Here is a 13540-nt window from a genome sequence, read left to right as displayed (position 1 = left end):
ACGTGGAGGGGCGCGCGGGTATCCACCGGGGCCCAGGCCGGCTCCCGAGGTCACCCGGATACGCGGCCACTGCAGGGCCCACGGGTGGCTCCTGGTCACGCCCGAGGCCCGGGCCGGCGCGGACCCGCCGCGCAGCCCCCTGGCGCCGCCGCAGTGCACTCACCCTGGCACAGGCGCGCGCGCCCCCGGCCACCCTGGCGCCCCTGCATCCTGCACCGCACTGGCGCCTGCTGCCGCTGCGCGAACCGTCACTCTGCAGACAGCCAGACAAAGCGCCAGCTCGCGGGCCCCTTCACCATCTCCCAGAGACGAGAGTCTTTGTCACATGTCGCTGGGCACCCTCCCGAACACACCCACACATGCCCACACACCCACACGTCCCCACACCCACAGGCAGGGCCTGGTGCAAACCCGCACTGTTGCTGGGACCCTTGCATTCACAGACACACGCTGAAGGTCATAACCGTTCTGCATCGCCAAGTCACGTGGAGGGTCCCCAACAGGCACGGGCCCTGCGTGGGGAGGGGAGGGTTTGGGGCGATGCCCCCCCTCCCCCTCCTCCTCCCCCCACCCCCAGGCAGGGCTCCCGCGGGGTGGGGCCGAGAGGGCTCGGCCTTGGGTCTGGCGCCGTGCTCCGCCCCCGCTGCCGGCCCCTCCCTCCTCCTTACGGGGCTCCCCGCCCTGCCTGGTGCGCTCCGGAGCCAACCGGTCTCCGCCTCCGGCCCAATTGGTCTGCGGCGCGCGGTTCCCAGCAGGCCGACGGTGGCACGCTGTTTGAAGCTGTGCGTCAGTGGTCCTGGCTGTGCCGGCAGCCCCTCCGTCCAGCTTCTGCCCCTACCGGGCCATTTCCCTGGAAGAGTGGCCCGGGACGAGCTCGGCTTAGACGGCTCAGCTGAGAAGGGGCTCCCGGGGTGTGTGTGTTAGTGGTGGGCGGGGTGGGGGGGGCGTGAGTTCCCTGCTTTCTACCTCTGAGATCCGGGGCTTGGGTGGGAGCGCTGAGGACTGGGAACCAGGTCGGGCACTCTGGTCTTTTGTCTTGGCTGCCCAGATGGGAAACAAGGCAAGTCACTACCTCCCCCAAGTATTTCCTGGCCTTCAGGCTACTCAGATCCTTTCCCTTCCCTCAGGGAAACAGAACTCTAATCCTGCCTCGTGCACCAGGTAACCTTGGGCAAGTTTTTTAACCACTGAGACAATTTTCTTATCTAGGCCAAAGAGTATTAATTTTATGTGCTTCATAGGGCTGAGAGAAGAAATGAAGCAGCCTGTGAGGGGCTGAGCCACCTGGCCGCTGGAAGCCATTCTTACCGTTGCCACTCCCCCGGCCTCGGCTATTGCATTTGTAAAATGAAGGCACTGGATCCTAGCCCAGGTCAACTCTTGCTCAGTGGCATTAGATAGCCCCTTGTTCCTCTTCTCCCTATCAGAAATGTTTTCATTCACTCTAAACGTACGTGTTTACTGGCATCCATCGTGTGCCACTCTGTGCAGGGAGCTGGGGTACATCAGGAACCAGATGGGCCTGGTTCCTATCCCCATGGAGTACAGTTGGGATGACAGAGCCTCCGAAAATTACAAAGGGGGAGGGGTCTACAAAAGGGACATGCAGGGTGGGACAGGGGAGGCCTCTTAGGATCCTTCCCACCCCTAGGTGGCTCTAGGTTCTTTAGATGGTTTAACTGGTTTCTTCATCTCAAATGCCATGCCTTGGCACAGTTGAAATGTCCCCATCTCTTTAAGAGGAGCATTGACTAGTCTCAGGGGCAGACAGGCAGACTGGTCACACCAGACAGGCACGAGGCAATGTCGGCTGGGCCCCACTCTGCAGTGGCCGCCAGTGGGATGCTGGCTGGGGAGGCACCCTTCCCATTCCGGGCCTCCAGGTGATAGGAGTCCTGGGGGAACAGGTAGAATCTCTCACAGTAGCAACAGGGCCCAGCAGCTCATGCTGGGCCTGGAGACCCTACTGAAGGTGCCAACAGAGATCACGAATGGGTGACACATGGAGCTGCCTTCTCTGAAGTAACAGCCAGGCTGTAGCCATATGGTCATAGGCATACGTACACTGGAATCCCTTCCACTTGCAGTCATGGGGCATCTCTCACAGCGCTGGCTCCCAGGCCCCCATGTGGCCTCTAGGTTGGACTTTACCCTGCCCTAGCGTCATTCTATCACCCAGCTGTTTAACGAGCAGAACTGGGGGCCCTTGTGCACAAAGCACAGGGGCACCGGTCCCTCAGACAGCACCCATGCTCCCGGGCATGTGAGGAATACAGACAAGCAAAAGATGATGAGGCTGAGGGAGGAACTTTCCAACAGCTGATCCCATGGAGTCCTAGAAAGGGAGCATCCAGCTCCACCATGAGGGTGGGGGATGAGGACAAAGAAGGTCTTTGAGTTCAGACTTCCAGGAAGAGCTTACCAGGCACGTGTGGAAGTGTGAGAGCACAAGGCAAGATTGGTGTGGCTAGCGGTGGCCATGATGAGGAAGCCCGGCAGAAGGCATGGCCTGAGGACAGGGGTCACAGAGTCTAGAGATGGCTGTGGTAGAGTCGTCTGGCTTGACCAGTGGCACAGGAGTGGTGGGTGAGGATGATTTTAGCGGAGGTTTTGGTAACTGGGTAGATGGTGAGACATCCAGCAGAAGGCAGAGGACTGGGTAAGAGAAGCGGATTTTGGACCTAATGAGCTTGTATGAGGGACACACAAGGACAGGTGCCCAGGAGGCATTTCCACTTTGTGTCTGGAGCTGGAGGCCCAGGACAAGGCCACCCAGAGAGAGTGTGCTGTGTGGGAAGAGGCCCAGTGACAGCCCTGAGAACTCCATCCTGCAGGGATGGGAGGAGCCCCCAGTGGGGACCAGGGAGGAGAAGGAGGGGAGCAAGATGTCTTGGAAGCCCAGGGAGAGAACATCCCGGTGGGAGCTGTTAGCAGGAGAAGGCTGGTAAGGTGCACCCTTAACTGGAAGGAGAGGCCACAGGGAGACTATCAGGGCATGGCCGTGTGCTGTGTGTGGCGGGGAGGGTGCTGGAGGCAGGAGCCTCTTTGAAGAGGTGCAGCTAGCAGGGCCAGAAGGGGGCTGCTTTATGCCCCACCGCTGTGGGGAAGGCCGAATCCATCTTCTTGGCTGTGGGATGGGAGGAGGTGCTTATTTCCAGATCCCTGAGGAAGGAGGAGGTGGGGCTCAGCACATGCTCCAGGGCAAGCAAGGAGGGCAGGACGGGCTCAGGCCCCTCACGGCTTAGGGGACTCTGCCAGAACGGGGGTGGGGCTGGTGAGGAGATGGGGAGATGCCACTCCACAGGGAGCCTTGAACCTCAGCATGGTGCCCTGGGAAACTTGGGCAGCTGTGCTAGCCTAGGGTGGCACTTTTAGCCTCTCCTGTCCCTGTCTGTGCTGCACGGTGACACCCTCCCACCCGCCTCTGTCCTGCAGACCAACATCCCCTTCCTGCAGAATGTGCTCAACAACCAGCAGTTCCTGGCAGGCACCGTGGACACCCAGTTCATCGATGAGAACCCGGAGCTATTCCAGCTGCGGCCTGCACAGAACCGGGCCCAGAAGCTGCTGCACTACCTTGGTCCGGCCCCGAGACTGCCCTTCTCTCCCCTCCCAAATGCCTTGCTTCTGGCCCCCTGCCCAGAGAGCTTCCTAGCAGCCCCTGCCTCTGTCCTCAGTCTGGTCCTGCACCTTCTTCCTTTGCTTCACCCTCCCACCCCGCCCACCTTCCTTGCTCCTGATCTTAGAGGCCCCCTTTCCCATCCATGTGGCCGTCACTAGGTCCCCACTGCCTGGACCCAGGAGGCCCTGGCTTTGGAGAGGACAGGGGCCAGCTGGAAGACCAGGGATCCTGGAGGAATCCCCCCATCCCTGAGCCCAGCGACTCTCACTCTGCCCTCAACTCAGGCTCTGCCCAGCCTGCCCTGACCCACTGCCCACTCTCTCCCCAGGACATGTCATGGTGAATGGCCCAACCACCCCGATCCCCGTCAAGGCCAGCCCCAGCCCCACGGACCCTATTGTCCCTGTGGTGCCGATAGGTAGGTGAGATTCATTCTGCCACCTCATAGGGGAGACAAAGAGGAGGCTGCCCCCTGCAGGATGGGTGCTAACGCCCCAGTCTGCCCTAGGCCTGCCCCCAGCTGGTTTCAGAGACATCCTGCTGCGGGAGGGTCCCGAGGGCTTTGCTCGAGCAGTGAGGAACCACCAGGGGCTGCTGCTGATGGACACGACCTTCAGGGACGCCCACCAGTCACTGCTGGCCACGCGTGTGCGAACCCACGATCTCAAAAAGATCTCCCCCTATGTTGCCCACAACTTCAGCAAACTCTTCAGCATAGAGAACTGGGGAGGTAGGCTGGAGGAGGAATGGGATGGGATGTGGGACAGTGCATGGAAGGAATGTGGTATCCACAGAGGCAGGCCACTCGGGCTCTCCAGGAATAGCTACAGATGTTAACACTGGGAACGAGTGAGAACTGAACAAGGCACAGCATTCATGTGTTTAGCAAACAGTGACTGGTGCCCATTCTAGCCAGTCCTGGTGCTGGGCATGAGATCGCAGAGCTGAGACCCAGGCAGCTCAGGGTCAGAGAGGAGATGCCCGCCTGTTAATTATAGCACAGAGAATATGGGGTGAGGGCTGTGAAAGTGGATGCAGAGAGGACACAGTAAACCTGAGCTGTCCCAAGAGATCAGCAAAGGAAAAAGTCTGCAGGGATCGTGGCTGGGATGCGAGGGATGCTGAAGATGAGCAGGCCTGGTGTTAGGGCCAGAGGCTCAGGCTGCAGAGCTGCAGGGCATGGTGGGGTCCCCAGGACGTTTCAGGGTTGACCTGGGCCTCTTGGTCCCTGTGCAGGAGCCACATTTGATGTTGCGATGCGCTTCCTGTACGAGTGCCCTTGGCGGCGGCTGCAGGAGCTCCGGGAGCTCGTCCCCAATATCCCGTTCCAGATGCTGCTGCGGGGGGCCAATGCCGTGGGCTACACCAACTACCCCGACAATGTGGTTTTCAAGTGAGCCTGGGGTGGGGTGGGCAGACACTGCACGATGTGGCCCAGTAGGTGCCAGGCCACAATGCAATGGCCTGCGCTCCCCACAGCAGGCTTGAAACCAAGTCTCTCGGTAGCTGTACCCAGCAAGGGCTGCAAGTTACAGTCAGAGAACTGGGAGGGCTTCCAGTGGAGGCCCCAGGAGGGCAAGGTGACTTGTCCCAGGCCACGTGGTGTAGAGCTGGGGCTGAAACCCAGGCCTGTCTCCCTCAGCCTGCCATTCGTTTGCAAAGCAGAATCCCCAGCAGATTCTTCGAACTTGGGCAGACTGAGCTGCACTGCATGCGACTAGCACAGGACAGCTCCGCTCCTTGCCGGGTGCTGCTGGGGCGACCCTGCCCAGCCCAGGTTGCCCTGGAGAGGCCTTGTCCACGCTATGGACATACTGTGGTGGCCCCTGGCTCTGTGGGTGCCACGCCCCCTGCCGGACCCGACCCTCAGATCTTATTCCCCAGGGGCTGCAAGTGGGCCAGGAGGCAGAAAAGGATGTGCTGCAGGGAGTAGGATGGCGCTAACCCCTGAGCTCTCCTACCCACTCAGGTTCTGTGAGGTGGCCAAGGAGAATGGCATGGATGTCTTCCGGGTCTTTGACTCCCTCAACTACCTGCCCAACCTGCTGCTGGGCATGGAGGCGGCGGGCAGTGCCGGTGGTGTGGTGGAGGCCGCCATCTCCTACACGGGTGACGTGGCCGACCCCAGCCGTACCAAATACTCGCTGCAGTACTACATGGGTTTGGCTGAAGAGCTGGTGCGAGCTGGCACCCACATCCTGTGCATCAAGGTGCCTGGGCCCAGCCCACCCCCAGGAGTCTCCCCACCATGTCCCTCATCCCCCCCCATGTCACGCCCCCTCCTCACCATCTTTCTCTTTCTCCTCCTCTCTTCCCTTAGGACATGGCAGGTCTGCTGAAGCCAATGGCCTGCACCATGCTGGTCACCTCCCTCCGAGACCGCTTCCCTGACCTCCCACTGCACATCCACACCCACGACACATCAGGGGCGGGCGTAGCAGCCATGCTGGCCTGTGCCCATGCTGGCGCTGATGTGGTAGACGTGGCAGCTGACTCCATGTCTGGAATGACTTCACAGCCCAGCATGGGGGCCCTGGTGGCCTGTACCCGAGGGACTCCCCTGGACACAGGTAGGAACGGCAGCAGCCCAAGGCCATTCCCCTCTCAGAACTGCAGCCCTCACCAGTCCCAGCAGAGTTGGGCGTATCCTAGAATCCAGATGCTCTGGCCTGGCCTGGTCTTGCCTTCTATCAGCCACGTCTGTGATGTGGCCTGACCTAGCCCTGGGGTCCTGGCAGGAGCATCTGGAAGCTCAGCACATTTCCAAGCTCTCTCTGCCTCTGGCCTCCCTGCAGGGGTGCCCCTGGACCGTGTGTTTGACTACAGTGAGTACTGGGAGGGGGCCCGGGGACTGTATGCGGCCTTTGACTGCACAGCCACCATGAAGTCTGGCAACTCTGATGTGTATGAGAACGAGATCCCAGGCGGCCAGTACACCAACCTGCACTTCCAAGCATACAGCATGGGGCTCGGCTCCAAGTTCAAGGAGGTCAAGAAGGCCTATGTGGAGGCCAACCAGATGCTGGGCGACCTCATCAAGGTGAGCCAGGCCCAGTGCTCTTACCCCTGCCTCTGGGCCTCTATACAGTGCCTGGCACCCTAACCCAGGGGTCCCCTCTCCTCAGGTAACCCCCTCCTCCAAGATCGTGGGGGACCTGGCCCAGTTTATGGTGCAGAATGGGCTGAGCCGGGCAGAGGCCGAAGCTCAGGCAGAAGAGCTGTCCTTCCCCCGCTCAGTGGTGGAGTTCCTGCAGGGGTACATTGGCATCCCCCACGGGGGGTTCCCTGAGCCCCTTCGCTCCAAGGTAAGGAAGGCCCAGCACAACCTGGTGGGGCGGAGGGGAGTCCAGCAATCAGGCCTGACCCTCTGCTTTGCACCCCAGGTGCTAAAGGACCTGCCAAGGGTGGAGGGACGGCCCGGAGCCTCCCTCCCTCCCCTGGATCTGCAGGCGCTGGAGAAGGAGCTGATAGAACGGCATGGGGAGGAGGTGACCCCGGAGGATGTACTCTCAGCGGCCATGTACCCCGACGTCTTTGCCCACTTCAAGGACTTCACTGCCACCTTTGGCCCCCTGGACAGCCTCAATACCCGCCTCTTCCTGCAGGGACCGAAAATTGCAGAGGAGTTTGAGGTCAGTAGCTCTGGCACCCATCTGCACTCCACCGCAGGACTCCTGCTATCCCTAAGGACCCCAGCACATCTAGAGTGCCAGGCTTTGGCTTGGCCGTCACCCGGCCTCGTGAGCTGTGGGTTCACAAAGTACCCCTAAGAGACCAGGGAGCTAGGCCTTTACAAGTGAGGAGCTGAGACCCAGGGAGGGGGGACTTGCCTGGGATTGGGTCAGGAGGCTGCCCTCCCCCCACCTGCCCCCACCCCAGCTCTAAGCCTCCACACCCTCCCTGCAGGTGGAGCTGGAGCGAGGCAAGACGCTGCACATCAAAGCCCTGGCCATAAGTGACCTGAACCGGGCCGGCCAGAGGCAGGTCTTCTTCGAGCTCAATGGACAGCTGCGATCCATTCTGGTCAAGGATACTCAGGCCATGAAGGTAGAGCACCCCCCAGGGCCAGCCAGGCGGTGAGGATGGCCAGGGCCTGGTGTCTCACGTCCTCTCCCCTGTCTGCAGGAGATGCACTTCCACCCCAAGGCCCTGAAGGACGTGAAGGGCCAGATTGGGGCACCCATGCCTGGGAAGGTGATAGACATCAAGGTGGCAGCAGGGGCCAAGGTGACCAAGGGCCAGCCTCTGTGTGTGCTCAGTGCCATGAAGATGGAGACTGTAGTGACTTCGCCCATGGAGGGCACTGTCCGCAAGGTCCACGTGACTACAGACATGACACTGGAGGGTGACGACCTCATCCTGGAGATTGAGTGATCTTGCCCCAGACTGGCAGCCTGGCCATCCCCACCCAAAGCCTTCAAGATGCTGCGCTGCCAGGGCGGGCCCAGGCCAGCCAGTGCCCGAGGGCAGGAAGGCCGGGCCCTGGAGCTCCTGTCCTCAGCTGTTTGTGGCAGGAGAGACACTGCCTGTGGTGGCCCATGCCTTTCCTCCTGCCCTCTGTCCTTTCCCTGCCGGTGGACAGTCACTCACATACTCATCCCTTGCCAAACAAGGGTCCCCTACTTGCTGGAGACTACAGGTGGGGGTGCAGGCAGGCCTGGGACCCAGGGGAGCAGACTTAGGGGCCCTGCCTCCTGCAGGGGAAACCTAAGTCCCAGGTCTGAGAACTTCGCTCAATAAAACTGGCTTTCCCCTTCCCTCCATTCTGGGTCCTGTGCAGCCCACCCCACCCTAGTGCCACACAGCAGAGGGGCAGGGCTGCCTCTTGGACTCCCCCATGGGCAGGGGGGCGGTCAATTGTATCTCCCTCCTAGGAGGGTAGTGAGGATGACAACAGTGGCCCTGGTTTTAAGTCACTACTAAGTGCCTATTGTATACACACCCCAAACAGGACTAGCTAGTTGTCACTGAGAGCTTGGGCTGGGGAAGGGGTTGTTCCAAGCACTTAACACCTATTAACTCAACACCTATTAACACTTTCACCCATTTTATAGACACAGAAATGGAGTCATAGGCAGGTTAAATAACTTGTCCAGGACCCGACAGCTAGTTAAGAGGCAGAGAGAGTTCAAACCCAGGCTGCTGGTGAACTTGCTTCTCAACTACACTGCTTTATTTTCTAAGCTGGGACCAACCCACCACCCTATTCAGAACTAGATGCAAACAGACACCACTTTCTAGAGGCAGACGAGACCCTTGGGTGTGGGAACCTCTGGGTGTGGATTTTGGTGGGAGGTTAGGAGCACTGGACTGAGTCCCAGGATCTAATCCTGCCCGACCCCCTGCCCCTCAAACAGCCCTCGGGAGAGTCCTAATTCTGCCCTGCAGTTCCCTCACCTGTGGGGTGGGACAGCAACCCTGCCCATGTCACTGCACTGCTGCCCACTGCACAGGGGAGGTAAGGATGGTGAGTAAAGAGAAAGGCAGGGGGGGCCCTGGGCAGTTCCTGAGCAGGAGCATAAGGCAGAGGAGGGACAGAGCCCAGACCCCCTGACCCTCAGGGGACCAGGCAGGAAGTACATCCCAGCACCCTGCCAGCCTAGTGCTCTCAGCGTACTCACCTAACCTTTGGTATGGTCCTGGGCCACCTCCTCTCTGGACTCCCAGATCCCAAATGTACCCTCTAAAACCAGCCTGTGCTCAATTCCTTGGCTTCCCTGACAGCTGCTACACATGCTGGGGGAGAGGAAAGCTCTCCAGCGAGGTAGGTATGTGACTGTCACAATGCCCTTTTAGATCCAGATATACTTTAGTCACAGCCAACCTGGGGGAGCTGTGGGTAGTGACTGCACATCGGTTTCCTTTCCTTTGACCACCAGCCTCAGGGAAGGGGACTTGGGACAACCTCCTTGAGTCTGGAATGGGACCTAAACGGATAACATTAAGAATGTTTAAAAAAAAAAGCGGGGGGGGGGGGGGTGTCCTAGGGGCAGCGAAATTAGACTATAAGAACCATTCCAAAAACACGAGGAAGAGCAGGTAAAATACTACCAAGTTCTAGAAAGAACCCTGAGTTAGTGTTGCTTGGCAGGGTTGCTTATGCTCGCTGGACCTTTGTTCTGGGTTCCTCCAGGGACCAAACAACTGGCACGGTGGCAGAGGTCTGAAGTGGAGAGAGCCAAAAAAGCCTCCCAGGTGACTGAGCTTCCAGTTTCGACTTATTTCCTCTTGTGTAATGTGAGGCTGGTAGACTTCGGGGAGGTCCTGGTGGAAGGCCCACAGTGGACTCCCCCACCCTCTCAGAGGCTGGAGGCTCCGTCACTGGGGTCAAGGCCCTGGGTTCTACTCTGATCCTGGTAGATAGGCACAGGCCCCAGGATGAGCTGGGCCCACACCTGGTACCTAGTCCCAGGCCCACCTGTGCTAGGACTTGGGGCCTTGCTCAGGAAGGAGAAAGCTGCAGACCCAGGGCAACCACGGGCTCCTATCCTGTCTGGTACTTCAGGGAACTATGCCTACCAGGCTTACCTGCCTAGAGGTTAGTGTTCAAGGTAGCCAGGACCAGGTGGGGGGCATATTCCCAAAACCCCAAAGAGACTATTCCCAAAGGTCCAAGGCCATGTTACCCAAGTTAAATCTCTTTAATATCCCAATACAAAGTCCTGATGCAAAAAGACAATGAGAAAACCCTGGGAAGGTGGGGGGAGGGTTTTTGTAAATTCCACCCCCGAGCAGCTTTTCAGAGGCAGGGGGGACAGAGCAGCTCAGAGAAGCAACAGTCCAAAGTGAGGAAGGGAGTGCACGGCTCCTGGGACCTGCCCCTTGTCCCCTCACTCCCGGCTGCTCCTCAACCCCCTTTCAAGAGGGGCCACATCCTTTGGATATCTACTCCTTTCTCTTGGTCCCTGGGATTCAACTAGCTCTGGCTTCAATCCCCTACAAAAATTCCTGAGTTCTCGGGGACCCCAGCCAGCTCCTCCCCTGCAGTACCCCTTGATGGGGAGGGGCTGGGAAGCCCATGAGAGTTCATAGGAGTGTGTACAGGAGCGTGGGTCAGGAGCACAGGGGAGCCTCTGAGTCCCCTGCCCGCTCCAAAAGCACACAAAGGGGAAGGCTGCCGTAGAGCTTAGGGTCCGTGAGGGGCTGGAGCAGAAGCAGGAAGAGTCCCACACCCAGGGCATAGCCTGCCAGCAGGGGCCACCTCTGCGGATGCTCCAGGGCTGCACATACGGCAGGAAAGCCCATGTAATTGCAGAAGGAGTGGCAGAGAACCGGCCCAATCAGGTGTCCTGGGGAGGGGAGACAGAGTAGCTCATGGAGCAGCCCCACCACCTCCCCGGGCCCTTCCAGGGCTAAGACCCTCAACCCCTGAAACAGATCACTGCCCCACCCATCCACCCACACACCACAGCCTCTGCTTCCTGCCAGCTCTCAAACCACACCAGGCCGAGGGCCCTGGCTCAGCCTGTCTCAAGGACTGCGGTAGAAGAAACTTGTCGCTCCTAGAACAAACACAGATTCCCATTCTCCCACCCACTCCTGTGGGCCCTTGAGCCCCAGGGGACCCGAGAGACTGAGGACCAACCTGTGCGAATGAAGAGGAAAGCAGTGTAGGCACCGAAGACAGCTGTGTAGGAGAACTGGAACGCTGGAGACGGGGAGGCCTCGAGTGACCACACCTGCATGCCCTTCCTGCCCCAGCACTGCACACCCATCAGCCAGAGACATCCCCTTCCCCTGGGGGCAGTGGCTGCCTGCCCCAGTACCTAGGCTGTTCTCTACACCCCAACTCCCATGGTCAGCGGCCCCTCCAATACTATAGCCCTCTGTTCCCCATTCTTCCTCCAGAGTGACTTATCAGGGACACCCTCACACACCCAACCCAGGACTGCCCCAGGCAAGCTCTCTAGGACTCACCTGCAGACAAGAAGATGCTCCCCACACTGCTCTGGCGGAAACGAAGCTGCTCAAAAATGTGGTGAAAATGGGCTGAGGAAGATGAGAACCACGTCACATTCCTCCCAGCCTGCCCTACAGGCCCTGCCCTTGCCCCAAACCCCATTCTTGGTTCCCATGCCAGGAAGATCTCAGCAGGACCAGGTTGGACAAACTCACCAACTCCAAAGAAGAGTGGGCAGGTGAACACAGCAGGGCCCAGGCCTGTGCACGGTGCTAACATGGGCAGCATGCAGGCCCGGAACACCAGCTCCTCTGTCAGGGGGGCGATCACTTGGTTCCGCAGCCAGCGCATGTCTGTGAGGCAGCGGGCCCAGGAGCGAGGGGCTAGGGAGGGGATTCAGGACAAGCAATGAGTGACTAGCTATTGAACAAAATGACCCTAGAGGCCCCAAGGGCCCCTCTGCCAAAACCTCCCCCTGGCCAAACTCAAGTTAGGCATAAATACTTGTGAGAACAGGAAAGGGTCAAATTTTCTTTATCGGACCTAGTATACAACAGTGTCTCAAGGGGACCGAAAGGGAAGGCATTAGTAGCCGAGGCAAGGTGTCCTGATTGTAAACTCTGGAAACATCAAAACTTGCCCAAAACCAGCTCTAATTTGGGAAACCAAAGGTTGAGGGAAGTAACGGCCAATGCTTTCTTGTCCACAACAAGTACTGCCTGGGGTCCCTACGGGCCTCACTGGACATCAGGAACTAACTCTTAGAGACCACCAGATATGTGCTCCCACTTTACTGATGAGGAAACAGAACATCTCATGTCTCATGTCCAGGACCCACCATAAGCGCACTGATCCCCTTACCTCATTGTCCTGGACTGCCTGTGCCTACTTTTTTCCTTGACCCTGAGGACTCACCTAGGACAACCTTCAACCCATCTGCCAGGTCACAGGAGCAATCCATAGAGAGCTGCATCAGTGGGCCCAGGAAAAGGATCTGGGGGCAGAAAAACAGGAGCGATCAAAGGAAAGGTTGAAACCATAATCCACTGCCCTTGCCCAGACATGGCTTCATGAGACTTCAAGCTTCCTGTTCTCTGCCAGGATTTCCCATAGATGCATACCCGAGGGCCCTGAGCCATCTCACAATTCTTGTCTCCCATCAGTCAAAAGCTGGATACAATCAGAATTAGAAAAAAAAGGCCACGGAAAGAAGTGTCACGCTAATAACACAGAGCAGAGAAGGAAAAATAAAGCAAGAGCACTCACCATGGTCAGCAGCAGGGGCAGCAGCGCTGCTGGAAAAATGCCCTCCAGCCTGAATCCCATCAGGGTGAGCAGGGATGTGCCTGGCTGAGCCACAGGAAAGGGGGCATCAGTCTTGCTTCCTCCCCCAATGAGCCCTGACACTTCTCGCCCGCTGCCCTCTGCCCCGCCTCCTTCGCACCTGGATGCCTGTAAGTTCCCTCCAGAGTAGCACGCAGAGGGGCGAGAGACTTGACACTACCAGGACACTGGTGAAGCGCCGCTTGATGACGGCAGGATGGTCCCTATGAAGGAGGCAGTAAGTTCAAGGGGCCCACAGCCACCTCCTGACAGAGCGGCCCCGCCCTCTGTTCGCCCAAGCTCCGCCCACAGCCCCTCCTCGTGGAGGCGCGGGTTCTGGCCGCGCGCGTGCGCGCGCGCACAGCCCCCGCACCTGGGCAGCTCGCTCTTCCAGACGTAGAGGCTGCCCACATAGGAGCAGGCGAGGCTGAGACAAGAGAACACGGACACCCAGCAGCACAAACCGGGGCCTGGACCGCCCAGAGCCGCCGACTCGGGCTGCCGCTCCGGCCGCGACACCGACAGCAGGCGAAGCCCATCCCCGCCCAGCGCCGCCATCGCGCCCGGACCCGCGGCGCGCCCCAGTGACGCGGTCCCGCCGCTGCCAGGCCCGCTCCGGCCGGAAGCGTGGGTGACGTCATCCGGCGGCGCGGGCTCCAGCCCCGCCCCCGACTCCTCCCTGACACTGAAGCAGA

At 59.4% G+C, this 13540-nt stretch overlaps 2 protein-coding genes across 20 annotated transcripts in view; one reads left to right on the top strand and one right to left on the bottom strand.

The window, feature by feature from the left end:
• The window catches only part of PC (pyruvate carboxylase), a 106540-nt gene extending 98155 nt beyond the window's left edge, over positions 1-8385 (top strand). For all 13 annotated transcript variants that reach the window (XM_059932112.1, XM_059932105.1, XM_059932113.1 and 10 more), the window contains 11 exons: positions 3436-3580; positions 3951-4040; positions 4131-4352; positions 4859-5015; positions 5592-5832; positions 5943-6192; positions 6418-6662; positions 6748-6927; positions 7006-7254; positions 7529-7669; positions 7748-8385. In XM_059932112.1, the coding sequence (XP_059788095.1) occupies positions 3436-3580; positions 3951-4040; positions 4131-4352; positions 4859-5015; positions 5592-5832; positions 5943-6192; positions 6418-6662; positions 6748-6927; positions 7006-7254; positions 7529-7669; positions 7748-7996 (2169 nt within the window). In that variant the 3' untranslated portion in view covers positions 7997-8385. The remainder of the gene's footprint in view (positions 1-3435; positions 3581-3950; positions 4041-4130; positions 4353-4858; positions 5016-5591; positions 5833-5942; positions 6193-6417; positions 6663-6747; positions 6928-7005; positions 7255-7528; positions 7670-7747) is intronic.
• RCE1 (Ras converting CAAX endopeptidase 1) lies at positions 167-13520 on the bottom strand. 7 transcript variants are annotated; one of them, XM_059932135.1, is made up of 9 exons: positions 13219-13511; positions 12967-13069; positions 12789-12872; positions 12438-12516; positions 11738-11905; positions 11540-11611; positions 11208-11270; positions 686-850; positions 167-253 (listed from the first exon to the last, which is right to left on the bottom strand). In XM_059932135.1, the coding sequence occupies exons 1-9, from the start codon at positions 13401-13403 to the stop codon at positions 249-251; spliced, it is 924 nt and encodes a 307-aa protein (XP_059788118.1). In that variant the 5' UTR covers positions 13404-13511; the 3' UTR covers positions 167-248. The 7 variants fall into 7 exon arrangements, 6 of the variants coding, with proteins under 6 accessions (XP_059788118.1, XP_059788119.1, XP_059788120.1 ...); XR_009504735.1 differs by lacking the exon at positions 167-253 and adding an exon at positions 1309-1420 and having other exon boundaries at positions 761-850; XM_059932136.1 differs by lacking the exon at positions 167-253 and having other exon boundaries at positions 425-850; positions 13219-13519.
• Positions 13521-13540: the final 20 nt, after the last annotated feature.

Source organism: Balaenoptera ricei, chromosome 8 (genome assembly GCF_028023285.1).
Source record: "Balaenoptera ricei isolate mBalRic1 chromosome 8, mBalRic1.hap2, whole genome shotgun sequence".
NCBI classification, from domain to species: Eukaryota; Metazoa; Chordata; class Mammalia; order Artiodactyla; family Balaenopteridae; genus Balaenoptera; species Balaenoptera ricei.
Note: the sequence above shows the minus strand (reverse complement) of the source record. Positions and strands in the feature narration are given on the sequence as shown.

What these genes read in the sequence shown, in the direction of transcription:
- RCE1 (XM_059932136.1), bottom strand. Translation starts at nt 13,403, where the DNA reads ATGGCGGCGCTGGGCGGGGATGGGCTTCGCCTGCTGTCGGTGTCGCGG. An exon ending in TGGAAGAGCGAGCTGCCCAG is followed by an intron (nt 13,070 to 13,218) that starts GTGCGGGGGCTG and finishes CCTCCTTCATAG; the next exon opens with GGACCATCCTGCCGTCATCA. An exon ending in CCCACTCTTCTTTGGAGTTG is followed by an intron (nt 11,612 to 11,737) that starts GTGAGTTTGTCC and finishes CATCTTCCTCAG; the next exon opens with CCCATTTTCACCACATTTTT.